The following is a 15,004-nucleotide window of genomic DNA, read 5'->3' on the forward strand; positions in this document are numbered from 1 at the left end:
CTACAATATAATGGTGCAAGGAGCGATGCCAGTGGGGAAGAGAACAGTTTTAGTGAAGGTTTGTTTTAGGGGTTTACTTGAAGGCATTAAAAATTGCCTATGATAGGATTTTGTCAACCTTAGTTATACCAGGATCAACTGCTCCTACTAACTCAAATTAATGATTATTTTTACTCAGTATGTGCAATAAATTTTTTTAAATTTCATAGTTTCTAAAGTTTTTTTTTTTTTTAAATGAAAATAAATGTGTCAAATAAGCACATGTAGTATTGAAATGGGAATAAAAAAAAAAAGGGGAAATTTTAAATTTGTCTTACAGAAGTTCATATAAAATTTAGTTAGTTCTGAAATTTTGGGTCACATGATTCCAAGGTGCCTCATTGGCTGGACTTATTACATGCAGTTATAAGGTACAACATCATTGCAAGTAGCCAAAGCACTAATTGCTTGTTAATGAGAAGTCCAAAAATCCTGGGTCCCTGGTCGCTATCCTACTAGAACTTTAAAATCAGCCTTTTTTATTAACCCATATGGTGTCCATGTTTGCACTTAGTTTCGTCTTATGATCTTATATTAATTTTATTAAAATGTAATTTTATATTCTTAGAATAAGTTAGTAACCTTTAAGAACAAACAAACTTATCTTTATTTTTTATTAATATATTAAAAATACTAATTGTCTTCTAGTAAATTTCTAAAAACGAAACGTAAGTATGTTAGTTTTTGTTGCATAATTTACTAGCATCTAGAAATTTTGAACTATTATAGACCCTTGTTATTCCTTACATTTTGCGGCAATAATTTGTGACAATTTGTTTTTATCACAATAAGTTAGAAAAAGAAAATTAACACCACTTTTTTCTTCTTCATTTTCACTGTGTAATTTCAGTATTTTAGAATCATGCAATTGCCGGGAATATGCATCTAAATAAAACTTAAGTTTAAATTTTACTGAAATGAAACATCACCCTATGAAGCAGTATTGTTTTCACATTGTTTGTGTTTCGATACTGAATTTATTGTTTTATACTTCTACTTTTTTTTAAAGGAAGAGGAATCACATGGATTATCTACAAGTGGTGAATTATCTTCAAGCATAAGCAATGATAGGGATTCATCTGCTTTGAACCAGACTCTAGATTCAACTAATGAAAATTCTGGCAGTGACTCAGATTCAGATTCTAGCTCAGGATCTGGTAAATCTGGCTCTGCATCAAAATCAGAAGATGAAAAATCTAATTCTGGGAGATCAGCTAAAAGTTCAAATTCAGGATCTAACAGTGGCTCTGGATCTGACTCTGGCTCGTCCAATAGTGGTTCTGACTCAGGATCTGAGTCAGAAGCGTAAGTCTTTTTATTATTTTTTTAAATTTTATTTATTGCTTTTATTTTTGAAGAAGGTATGTGCAAGGTAAATTGTTTATTATAAAATCTTAAATCTACATTTTTATTTTTTGACAGGAGAGAATATTTGTTAGAAATAAAATTATTTTCCTATATTTTGAGTAAAGAAATCAAAACATTTGCAATTTATATTTAATTATATTTTTTAATGCTATTTTTTAAGTTAAAACAAAATAGGTTTTTCCTTTTTAATTTGGTTGTAATTTTTTCTCTCTCATTTTTAGAGAAAGTCATGGGTCTGCTAAAGATGCTAAAATTAAAAAAGAGAAGCAGAGTTCACATTCAGAAAATGAGTCTGCTCATAGTGAAGAAGATAGCAAAAGTTCCCATGGTAGTTACAACTCTAAGGCAACTAAAGCAAAAGATGTTAAACGTTCTCCGAAAGGCCGTCGTGATTTAGATGATCTTAAAACGGTAAATTTCAGTCTTTTTTTTTCATGTTAAGTTCAGTTCTCTGTCATGCAAACGAAGGTATACTTGCCAGTGAGAACTTTTGAGCCTATAAAAATTAAAATAAAAAAATGTGTACAGGTATTCTTACATGTTAAATTATCGAGTGTGTGGATGAAAAAAAAATATCTGGGTGTGATATTGCTTTTATCAAAGAAAATTTCCAAATTTGTTATACAAAAGCTTATTTTTATCATAGAAAGTTATAGGTACTTATTTAATGTGCTCTGAGTTTCTAAGGGTATTACATTTTTAGCAATTGTAATGATTTCAGCACAAACCTGAATTGTATACAGTTTTTTTCTTCTTCTTTTTTTTGCAAAGTATATTTTAATTTGAATTAGCTTCTTTTTCCATTTCTTCTCTCTTACTCTAAAGAAAAGATTGATTACCTATCCAAAAGAGTCCATCTATTATTTTTCACTACTAAAATACCATATAATAATGCCATGCAAAGATATGCATATTTTCTATCATTTCAAAACTAAATTTCATAAAAATAAAATCAGAAAAAAGTAAAATCCTTTGCCCGATAAATGAAAACCCTTAATATAATTTGTTATCTTTTTATTCAATAATCTCAATTTGAGTTCCAATTTTAAAGATTCCCTCTACGTCTGCTCAACACATTTAATATAAAATTTGAAAAGAATTACAGTACAGAACCTGTAATCCGGAAATCAGAAAACCGGAAAACCAAAAAACCGGAACAAAATTCGATAAATTTTTCCGCCATTTTCCTCATAAGATTTTAGGATTTTTCTTTCTGTTTTGAAAAATGTTTATCTTACCATCAGTTTGGAAATAATTAAAGGGGTATTATTTCATCGTTTCTTCTTCTTTTTAAGATTATTTCAAAATTTATTTTTTTTTAGTTGGGTTTAACAATAAAAAAAAACGGCTTTTTGTAGCGTATCAGAAAACCGGAAAAATCAGTTATCCGGAATAGCGATGGTCCCGATCGTTCCGGATAATCGGTTCCCTACTGTACATGAATACTATGAATTTTATTAAAATCCCTTATTGTGTCTTGCAGTTTCTTTGCCACCAACACATAGTGTAAGGCTAAGAAATGGAACTTCGGCAATAAACTAAGACAGTTAATATAAGGAAGGCTTCCTTAACTTTCCCCTGGCAAATAATAATATTGAATAATACTTCTACATAGCATTTGTGATTTCTTGATGGATAGTCGTTTTCTGTTGGGTTTGCCCCTTCACTTATACCTTTCTGGCCATTTAAAAAATTATTTTATTCTTTAACAACCTTTATTTTATAAAAACTAATTTCTTTGAAAAAGAGCAGATATGAAATATAGTGGAAAGTCCCATGTCCATTGTTGAATTTCAAATCACGCATTTCAGTTAGTAATAATTTCTCAATTCTCTTGATTTGGGACAATTCCATAGTGAATCTGGGTGGTTTTGTTGCTCGTTCTTTTGGTAGATGTTAAAATGAATTTTCACTTGGTAATTAAATATGATATTTTGTTCCATAAAATTCGTATTGTGCATTTTGCACTAAATTATTGACGATTCACCCTCGATCTCATGTGGATTTACGATCACACTTTTGTCATTTATTACTTAGGAGTTTCATAATTTTTTAATACTACTTTACATGGGAAATTTCTATTCACACATTTGAAGGATTGCTTTTCGATGCACTCACTTTGTGACAATTTAATAGTTCACATGGTTTTGTCGATCGCATTTTCAACTGTTTGGTATTTCAACATAGGTATTTTTTTAAATTATGATTTTATTTTCAATATAATACTATTTCGATCTGTGAATTCTGAATCGCGCTTGTAAATTATGACTGTATGACCCCCTTCGTGATAATTTCAAGTGAGAACTAGAATTTCTTCAAAGTGTGAAATTTTGCTCACTTGAAATTTAGTGCCCGATTCTTTTATGTAGTAATCCTTTTATGTGAGACTTGGGGAGAAAAATACATGATTTTTTCGCTAGTGCTGTTTAGAAATATTGGATTTCATTTCTGTGATATCCATGTTTTTCATATTATTACAGAAATCAGACTGAAATTAGAACAAAAGTTGGAAGTCTGGTAAAAGTTAAGAAGATGCGTGAAATCAAAAGATTCTCACCTCTTTTCTTTAACAAATCGCAAGTGTCAATTTAAAAGTAAAAAAAAATTTAGTTCCTTTGTCCTGTATTCTTTTGTTATTAATTCAAAATGCCTCTTCTTTAACTTTGTTAACTTAACTTATAACTTGAATATAATTGTTTTTCGTCATCATTATGAAAGGAAATGGTGGAAAAATTGATAATAATTATTTTCTCCAACGATTACTAAACTTCATCAATAAATTCCAAGTGCTATTTTCCACCACCAATTACTTCTTCCTCTGCAAATGGTAATTAACATCTACGGGATAAATTGTATCATGAATTGTACCATTTTAATTTCTTCATAGCCCTAAATTTTTTACAATTGATGCAAATAATTTATCTTCTTCAGAAAGTGATTTGATAATCTATTTTAAACTCACTATATGCAATCTTAATAATTTGAAGGAAAATTCCAAATATAATTAATGCTACATGTAAATTAAGTTACATAAAAGTATACTTTCTGAATAAACTTACCTTCCCTCCCCCAATACATCACATTCAGATTTTCAATCCCTAATTATTCATATAATTAATTATGTAGCTCAATTTTATATCTATTTATGATGTATATATATATGTACAAAGATAATTTCATGCAAACAATAATATAATAAATATATATATTTTTTATGGTTTTATATATTTTTTATGGTTTCATTTAGTAAAAAGAAGAATTGAAAATTGTAAGGTATACAGATTTTGTGTAATAAATAACCTTTTATGATAAAAAATTGAAAAATCCAGCGTTTTTGATTTCATAGCATATTTACAATCTGCTTTTTACACCACTAACATTGTATATTTGTACATGAAAATCTTATTATAATATGAAAAGTTTAGGAGGATACATTTTTGTTAGCCGGCCAGGTGGCCGAGCGGTTAGCATGCCTGACTGCGAAGCAAATGGCTGCGGGTTCGAATCCCGTTCTGAGCATGGATGTTTCTCTCTATGTGTTGTCATCTGTTGTGTGAGATGTGTGAATGTGGCCCACCCTATGAACGGGTATTTGTGGGAGTGTGGTGGGGGTAATGTTGCTCTCATCCATGACTTATTTTCATAGGTGCCCACTGGGTAACATTAAATGAGCTACACTTCCGGCATCTTCCAAGGTGAAGAACGAAAGTTCAGTACCTGCCGTTACATTTTTTAAATAAATCACTGTACATGTATATGAGACTACTTTTATGTGCATTGTTGCAACTTCTTTTAAATTTGATTAAACATGTACTGTATATATATTTTCAAATATTTATCTGACTATTAGTAAAATAATTCAATATTTTTCTTTCTTTACTAAGCTTTGGGAAGAGAACCCTGAAGAATTTGGTATACGAAGGTCTGGTAGGTCAAGAAAAGAGCCAGAAAGGTACACAATTGGAGATGTAAGTTTTGTTATTGCTGTTTCAGTATAAATTTTGTGTAATGTTATTTGTTTTACCTACATGCTTGACAGTGGCATAATTAATCTGTTATATTTAATGTTATATTTAATCTCATATTCTTTAAAATTTATTTTTAGAGTGAGAACTGTTAAAATGATTATTTTTTTATTCATTATTTGCATTCTAACAGATATTAAATTATTTTTTTAGGAATCTGAAGAAAGTGATAGTGGACAAAAAAGGGATTCAAAAGGCGGAAAGCGTGTCAAGAGGAAGCAGTATGTATTTATCCATGTCTTTTGAATTTTTTCTTCATGACCTACTTTTTTTTATTGAAGAACTGTAGTTTTTGAATATAATGTGTAAATATACATTGATAATTAAAAAAAAATGTATCTAAATGTGATGACTAATTGTAAACATGGGAAAAAATAATCCAAAATGTTATTTCCAAATGTAACGAGGGCTTTAGAACACGTCTAATGATGTTTTTACATCCAACCATGGGTGCCATCTTTCGAAAATTTCCTCAGACGGAAGTAAGACGGAAACAAGACTGACTCCAAGACGGAAATCGGAATTTTTTTTTTCTGTCCTTAAAAATATTTTTTAGGTCTATGTTATTGGTCTACTTTTTTATGTCCTGTTGTTATTTTATCAAAAGACAGATGAATAAATGTTTTTTGTACAGTATTTAAACTTGATGTATTATGGTAAAGCTTTCTTAGATAGTTTGCATATGTCGAGGGAGTATTGTGTATGTTAGGTATTTCAGTCAAAAAATTTTCAGTCTTGGCCTTTTTTCCAACTTGCACCCATGCATCCAACTGTTCCACTGTATTTTTTTCAGGTTTATACTTTTCAAATATTCGTATTTAAATCTTATTGCATAGGAATTACAGTTTTTTTCACCACAATTGCTTTTCTGAGCATGCAGCTTGTCTTCATTGCACAAACCTTTTATATAAATTAAATAGCTTGAGAATTCAAATAGATATTTGCAATTCTGTATTTTTTTGTCTGAAATTTTAATGTCAATCTTGGTTTTTTACTAACCATTCTTGTTATTATTTATTGTGTTAAAATGTGCTTTTTGTGTTTTGCATACTTTGGTGTGTATTTAAATTTATCTTTTAAAAGAAGTCTTGTGATGTCTTGGGATTTGTGTCCTTACGAGTACAGCATTTATTATATACAAACAATCCCCTCATTATTGCAGTGATCCTTTTATATCAATGATATCCCCTTTATATCATGCCTGCTTTCAAATAATTTTAAAAATTTTTTTTTTTCCTGCTCTAATAACAAAGCACTTAAAGTTATTTTAGCTCTTGGTAAGTTTCTATAATAGTTATATTATAAATATTATATTTAGATCTCAAGACTGGAAGGAATCTAATAGTGATAGTGACAGTGATGATAGTGCTTATCAAAGTAAGAGGTCTGCACCTAGAAATAAATCTACTCATTCAGAAAAGAGAAGACCTGTTAAAACTTCAAGCTCTAAGAAAAGGGTCAAACCTAAAAAGAAGGGGCATAATTCATCAGACGAAGATTATTACGATTCAGATGGTAGTGAGAAACAAGTTCCATTACGGCAGTCCAGAAAGAGTGTTAGGTTTGTATTTCAGTAATTTGTTTTCTGAAATTGAGATGATTTACCATGAAGTTTTTTATTATTACTATTTTACTCTGCTTTAACAAGATCTGAGACTTATTGAAATTTTTTTTTAATAAATTAATGTCTGAAGTTAAAAAATTAATAGAAATTTGATGTTATAAGCATAATTTGGATGTATTTTTTTTTTTGAGCTTATTAAGGAATCTGAAACTTATTGTTAAAAATCTGATACTTACTAAACTTATTAAAGAATCTGACAAATATTTTTTAAAAAATTTATTTGAAAGTATCAATGTCCTTTCACTGACAAATTTCTGGTAATAGGGAAAAGAAAAAAGAGTGTTAGGTAATAGAAAAAAAAGAAGAAAATTCTGCCCATGTCATTTGTGCTTAGGTATATTATGCATTGGCATATATACCTTAGTACTAGAAGATTTTTCATCTTAATGCAAATGATGCAACATTGGAAATAAAATAAAATCTTTTTAAACAGATTTCTTAGAAATATACATGTTTTTACAATGTTTCCAGAGCAACAGGTTTTTTTTATCCTATTTTATTAATAATTTCTTTAGTTAGTTATGTATGTATATAGGAGTGTTTAGTAGCATGTTTATTAGTTCAAAATTACTAACATCGTGTTTGTTATGGAATTTTTTGCTAAACTATTTATTTGTTTTTAATGCTGTCAGTGTTGTCCATTTACTTTTGCTATTTTGACTTTGTAAAACAATCATTTGCGAAATTTTTATTTTACTCAACTGCTTGTTGCACTTAAAATATAATCAATATCAATAATCTAGGTGCAATCGAAAAGTTTCCAATAAATGTCAGCCTCCATCAATTTTTTTAAAATATTTTTAATTGATTTATTTTTTAAATACATTAAAAAACATAAAATAGAAATTTTAAAAAAAATTTAATTTCCCTGCATCTCTTTAGCTAACCAAAAAGTACCAATAAAATATACTTATTGTGTCATGATATTTATATTAGCTATAAAGAGCAAAGTGCAGACGAAACAGATTCAGATGATCTTGTTGAAATAGAATATACTGAAACTATAATGGAGGAAGAGACTGCAGAGTGCATTGAGAAGGTACTTGATCACCGTACTGGCAAAAAAGGAGGTACGTTTTTAACTATTTTTCAGACTGTTTTGATTTATTGTAATTTTCATTTAATTTTATAAAATAATTTTCATATAATGGTTTCAACTTTTTTTTTGCTTTCAAGTCGGACTAGGAAAAGGTCAGAAATAATTCAATTATTTTAATAAAAGTTCATTTTTAAATTGTAGTTCCCCTTTAATTTAAAATTATTAAAATATGTGATTAACTACTTGAGATGTTAACACAGCAATTTTTAAACTGTGCACTTATGTAAATGAGAGATATTAAATTTCTTGGCCAATTGCCTGTCTTATAAGGCTTTTTTTTTAATTTTCAAAAACTATTTAAAAATTTTATTTAAGTCTATCAAAAAATTGTTCCAACTCTAATTTAATTATTAATTATGGAAAATGAGCTGTTATCAAATTAAATAATTAGTTATGTATTTTGATTTAAAACTTTTTTTATTTTTTAAACTATAATGGTTACAGTTTATAATAAATGCTAATTTAAATTAATTAAAAAAAACTTTTCTGAAACTCTTCAAATGCTTTTACTGCATTTATAAATTAATTAAAACAATCATTTTTGATTTGTGTTATCCAAAACTGACATTATTGATGATTGGTGAATTAAATTTATGTAATATACTTCTAGCAACTGGAGCCTGTACTACTGTTTATGCTGTGGATGATTTTGGTGACCCAAATACTGGTGAAGCTACTGAAACAGAAGAACAATTTTTGATAAAATGGAAGGGCTGGTCTTATTTGCATAACACATGGGAAACAGAAGCGACCCTTAAAGAACAAAAAGTTCAAGGAATGAAGAAGCTTGAAAATTACAAGAAAAAGAATGACGAGCTGCTAGAATGGTATATTTCATCTTAATATTTTTAATTTGTCTTCTTTTTGGTGCTCCATAATTTCCTGTTCAAAATTTTATTTAAACCCTTGGCATATTGTTAAATTTCTTGATATAGAAATGATCTTTAATTGCACTGTAAACAACAACTCGCAATGGAATGTTGACATATATGCCAACTGCTCCAGACACGCCAAAATAATTAAAGAAACGGTAAATAACTACAAACTAAATTTTGAATATATTTGCTTGCTTTTTAAAAGGTATGACTACTGTATGACATGATATGACTACTATAAAGTGGAGAATTATATACAGGGCTGATTGTGCTCCGGAAAAAATCCGGATTTCCGGAATTTTTGCTAACAGTGATCCGGAAGTTTCCGGAGATTAAAGGTCCGGACGTTTCAGAAAATTATTGATCACAGAAGTTTCCGGAAATCAAATTTTCAAAGGTGGAAGTTAAAAACATAGTTTATTTTATTTGTTTGTAAGGGAGAGCCAGGGAGATATTTTATAAGCTTATATTCATGATTAATATTCATTTTTTATCAGTAAATAGTTCTTATAATCATAAAGACTTATTTGAAATTTTAATTACTTCTCCAGGTCATCATAGGTATGTGTAAAATTTTAAATATATTTTAAGTAAAGTAAGAAATATTGAGAAAAAGGAAAAAAACCTTGTTTAAATGTTTTTCTAATTTTTCAAGTTAAACTGCTTTTTTTTTTTTTTTTTTTTTTTTTTTTAAACTCAAGAAATTTTCCGGAATTTTGACTTGGACTCACAATCACCCCTGTTTATAAGTCTACGAATTATTTAGAAATAGTGGCGGATAAAAATCTTCTAAATAGAATTTATTAAACCAAGAATCACAATTGATAAACTACAACTTTAAAATATTTATTTGCTGTCCAGAGCAAGTTGGCATCTCTAGACGTCTGAGACACGTCAATTATTGTTTTGACATAAGAAACCAATTACGTCTCCCAGACGTCTTCGTATGTTAAGGGCTTGATAATTAAATTATTCAGAGGTGTCAACTATTTCAAACAATTTACTTTTTTGCAGTTCAATGCACTAATTGATAGATCTTTTAATTAATCTTACTTTTAAATCTTTGAATCGAAGTATTGTCTTCAAGAACTTTTGTCTAAAATATCATTTTTTAACCTTTATTTTTTATATGTTTTATTGCTGTTTAGATAGATTTTAATTTTGTTTTTGAATTTGAAATAATGTTAGATTGTAAATATATAATGTGTGAACAGTGTACTCTTTATTTAAATGTAAAGGTTAAATGTTTTTTTTTTTTCAAAGGAAAAAAAATTTAAAATTATTTACTCAAATTATTTATATGACACTTTGGATTGTGCTGGGGAAAAATGCTAATAATGTGATTTTTTTTGTTTTGTTTGTTTTTTTGGTTGTAGACTTTTACAAGCTCTCAAGATAAATAGCCTGCAGACTTTGCCGTATTATATTCTAATAACATCATTTATGTTTTTTTTTTTCTTCAAGATCAAAATATGATTTTTTTTGTAAGAAATTGAAGAGATGTTATATGAACTATTTGAAAGTAAAAGTTTTAGATTATTAAAGTGATAAAATTTTTTTTTATATTAATTTAAAATGTCAGCTTTTAAAAAATTCTTTATTAGTATTAGTCGGTATTTTTGTTTTAGCCCAAACTTGTTTTAATTAGCTTTTTACTAAATATTGACTGCCAAGTTTTGTCTAATTATTTTCTACAACTTTGTGTACCAAAATTATTACTTTTTTATTATGTTTTCAAATAAATTTCAATTTTTTTTAAATTATTAATTTAAAAAGCATCTAAAATTTTTAGAATTTTTTTAAAAATTTGAATTTAGTTTTCTACTTTTAACTGTTTTTTTAAATCAATTAACAAAGTTTTTTCTTTAATTTTGTACTATTTTATACCTTTTATTAAATGTTTGAAAAACCTTTAATTTTATTATATTCATGTCTAATTATTCTAACTTAGGAAATCTTTTGCTTCTCCTGAAGATCTTGAATACTATGAATGCCAGCAGGAGATGTCATTAGATGTTCATACTCAACATATGCACATGGAAAGAATTATTGGTAATAATGTTTTTTATAATAGTAGCTATAGTGTTCTGTTTAATAGATAATGTATTTTTGCTAATTTAAAAATATTTTCGACAGCTCATGGCCCATCGAAGAGTGGTGATGGTACTGAAACAGAATATTTTTGTAAATGGTCTGGTTTACCGTATATAGAATGCACTTGGGAAGAAGGTAGTCTAATATCCAAGAAATTTCAAAGTAAAATAGATGAATATTTTGTGAGGCAAAAAAATCAGAAGATACCGAGCAAAGCTTGTAAAGTTAGTATAGTAAATGTTATCTGTAAATTAATTTTGCTTTTATATTTAATTTCAAATTTTACTGTTTAAGTTTTATTTTCTTTGTCAATTTCTTTCATGTTAAAGTTTAACTAAATTAACCTGTTTTGAATTGGGAATTATATCTGAGAATTTTTATCTGAAAAAGGAAACAATGGTAATATCAGATTATTTGAAATTTCTTATGAAAATATTTGTTGCAATTTAAATGAATATGGCATGCTATTAGTTATTTATTGAACAAAGACAAACTACATATCTAAAATGTACAGAATTATAGGATGCTTATCTTCACGGTCCTAATTTTTAAAGCATTGCTATAAATAAAATGAGTAACTTTTAGGTACATGACTTCTGTCATTTATTTATCTATCAATTTATTTTATTCAGTATCGGAATATTTTTTTGTTTAGATAAAAATTTGGAAATAAGTACAGTGTTCCCTCGTCACTTCGCTCTTCATGTTTTGCATCTTCAGTGCTTCGCAGGTTTTTCCGAAATATTCATCAGAAAATAAAAATGAAAAAATAAAACCATGTCGGCAGCCACATTGCGGAAAGGAGCGTTGTTTCATGTTGATGTGCGAAAGTGACGGATCCCTGCATGTCACCCGAAGAGATGAGTTGACTCAGAGTACATATACTACGGGCTCTCATAAAGGTCAGGCTTCAAGGCTCACAAAGACTATATGACTGTCATCACGGCTGGCAATGCTGCAGGTTTTAGGCTTAAGCCAGGCCTTATTTATAAAGCCAAAAATCCACGGGCATTAAAAAACAGAAATGCGGCTCTGTTGCTCATGTTCTGGATGCATAATTCCAAGGCCTGGATAGTGAAAGCTCTCACCCTTCAATGGTTCCTCCATTGTTTCATTCCCCAGGTGAAGCTGTATCTGGCGAAAAGGGCCTCCCCTTTAAGATCCTTCTCCTGATGGACTGTGCAGGAGGCCATGCAACGGACCTGCAATATGACGGTGTTGAGTTCTCACCGTCAATGGTTCCTCCATTGCTTCATTCCCCACGTGAAGCTGTATCTGTCTGAAAAGGGCCTCCCCTTTAAGATCCTTCTCCTGATGGACTGTGCAGGAGGCCATGCAAGGGACCTGCAACCCAACCTCAGCACCCCCAAACACTACACCTCTAATTCAGCCAATGGATCAAGGTGTCATTCGTGCCTTTAAAGCACCCTACACTCAGTTTTGTAATTAACCTTATTAATTAGCACTGACACGTTTAAGTAAATACGTATACTGTTGTAATTTTTGTCTTAAATGTGTAAAGTATAAATACCGTATACATATTTAAACCATTCGTGTACCCGCATACACGGAAATTCCTATTGGCAAAACCTACTTCGCGGTTTTTCAGCTTTCGTGGAAGGTTCTGGTCCCCATTAGCCATGAAAAACGAGGGATCTCTGTAGTTAAATGTTATTTTTCCTTGCTATTTTAGTCATTGTTTTTCATTCATGTTTTACTGTAGAATATGTTTCCTTTTAGGACAAAAGCTAAGCAAACTTGATTAGTGCTACTGTAGTTAAATTAATCTATTTGTTTTTTATATAGGTGCTTAAGATCCGTCCAAAATTTATACCTCTTAAAACTCAACCTAAATATGTTGGTGGTCCTAATAATTTGGAGCTCAGGGACTACCAATTAGATGGTCTTAATTGGTTGGCAAATTCTTGGTGCAAGTTAGTACATGCCATTTATTTAATTAAAGCATTTAAAATAAATTAAGAATGGAAAAGCTCATTATAATTTTTCTATTTAGGGAAAATAGTGTTATTTTAGCTGATGAAATGGGACTGGGTAAAACTATCCAGACTATTAGTTATCTGAACTATCTATACAATCAGCATCAACTTTATGGGCCATTTCTATTGGTTGTTCCTTTATCAACAATGACATCTTGGCAAAGAGAATTTGAACAATGGGCTCCAGAAATGAATGTTATTATTTATCTTGGTGATGTGAATAGTCGAAATGTGGTAAGTATTGCTCTCAAACTAAAATTTTCTGGAAGTGGAAATATATTTATTATGAGTGTGCATGCTTAAATGCTTGATTTTCTCTTTTCTGTATTTTTGATATTTTAGTTTTTCTTCTTTTGAATGTTATTGGACTGTTTTATTAATTTTACTGCTTTTTTATGTTTTAAATTTCTATATGCATTTTTTATGTTATTGATGTTTAAAATATACATGCTGGCCAGGATAGCCTGGTTGGCAAGGTGCTGGACTCATGTTTGTTCGAACGAGAGTTTGAATCCAGCCAGCCGAAGGCTCCCTGTAAAGTAAACTCTGGTGGTACTGAATTGTAGATTGAACATTCTCTGGTTCAGGTCAAAATTACGATGTGTGGACGAATAGATGGATGTATGAATGAATTCGCCCTATAAACGGGTGAGACGTATGGGTGTGGCAAAAGTCTAATTCTTGGCCATAAATATAGCCACTGGAAAAAAAGAACAATCGCACCCCTTATGCCTCAATGGTTGACGACAACAACAAGAAATATGCATGCTTATTTTAGATTATTTTTTATTAAAAGATTGATAATGTTTAATTTCACAAGCCACATATTTGTTTGAAACCCTTGCAGTGACATTGATCTTTTATTTTTTAATTAGTCACCTTTGTCAATCAACTGATTTGTCTTTTAGATGCACCTCATGTAAGGAGCACCGCTGCTTGCAGTTGCATTATTCTAATTAATTCTCACTTGTATGCCAAAAATCTTATTATTTTTACTAATGTATTTAGAATTTCAGAATGTCTCAATTCTATGTATTATTACATAAATCAATAATTATAAATATCAGAATAATAAACTTATTTTCAAATGTATGTTGATGCATTATTTTTAAACAAATGCTTAAAGAAGTGGAAACGATATATTATTGGGATAAAAATCTTAATTGATGCAGTCAATATTCTCTCTCTTCAGAATTAAGAATCCCTGTTTTCAGAGTTTGTGTGATGTGATGCCTATGCACAGGATTGAATGAAGGGTTCTGCCATCCGTTGTGGGGAGATAACTTTTCCTGAAACCAAACATCTCCAATAACTTAAGTTCTAATCAATAACTTAAAAGTTTGGTTTCGAGGAGATAGATTCAGATTGACATCTGGCAGCTTGTTTCATTTCACAGCTGTTGGCACACAACAAGGTTTTTATATTATTTGTTGTTGAGATAAAAAATATATATATTTATATAGATTCCTTTAAAAATGAACTGACATAGTGAAGATATTACATTCCCATGCAAAGGGGAAGAATATTAGGTATAAGAGACTTTAATTTAAAAAAAAATTCAATAGTTTTAGTGTAAAACACAGATGCTATTTTTGTGGTTTAGAGTAAATTTGTTCTAGATCGCTTATACATTGTTGCTTTATTCTTCTTCTTGCTTTCTTTTTTTTTTTTTTTTTTTTTTTTTAAGAAACTTCTTTTGAATTATTATTTATTTTTAAAATCTGTACTGAACAAAGTCATTGCGTGACAAATTTTATTTCTTTTAGATAAGGCAATATGAATGGCAACATCCTGGTAACAAAAGGTTGAAATTCAATGTTCTAATTACTACTTATGAATTGCTTCTGAAAGATAAGGTAGTTATTAAGATTTTGTCTTAGAAA

General features: G+C 29.3%; 1 protein-coding gene across 1 annotated transcript in view; it reads left to right on the plus strand.

The window, feature by feature from the left end:
* Chd1 (chromodomain-helicase-DNA-binding protein 1) overlaps positions 1–15,004 on the plus strand; it is a 63,830-nt gene that overhangs the window by 13,087 nt on the left and 35,739 nt on the right. Inside the window, exons 2-13 of the mRNA XM_087168113.1 lie at positions 1,049–1,344; positions 1,629–1,818; positions 5,292–5,375; positions 5,586–5,653; positions 6,751–6,993; positions 7,993–8,126; positions 8,766–8,982; positions 10,982–11,082; positions 11,167–11,348; positions 12,931–13,058; positions 13,139–13,355; positions 14,888–14,977. Of these exons, the coding sequence (XP_087024239.1) occupies positions 1,049–1,344; positions 1,629–1,818; positions 5,292–5,375; positions 5,586–5,653; positions 6,751–6,993; positions 7,993–8,126; positions 8,766–8,982; positions 10,982–11,082; positions 11,167–11,348; positions 12,931–13,058; positions 13,139–13,355; positions 14,888–14,977 (1,950 nt within the window). The remainder of the gene's footprint in view (positions 1–1,048; positions 1,345–1,628; positions 1,819–5,291; positions 5,376–5,585; positions 5,654–6,750; positions 6,994–7,992; positions 8,127–8,765; positions 8,983–10,981; positions 11,083–11,166; positions 11,349–12,930; positions 13,059–13,138; positions 13,356–14,887; positions 14,978–15,004) is intronic.

This window comes from Parasteatoda tepidariorum, chromosome 7 (genome assembly GCF_982258835.1).
Source record: "Parasteatoda tepidariorum strain Cologne lab strain chromosome 7, Ptep-v5.0, whole genome shotgun sequence".
In the NCBI taxonomy this organism is placed as follows: Eukaryota; Metazoa; Arthropoda; class Arachnida; order Araneae; family Theridiidae; genus Parasteatoda; species Parasteatoda tepidariorum.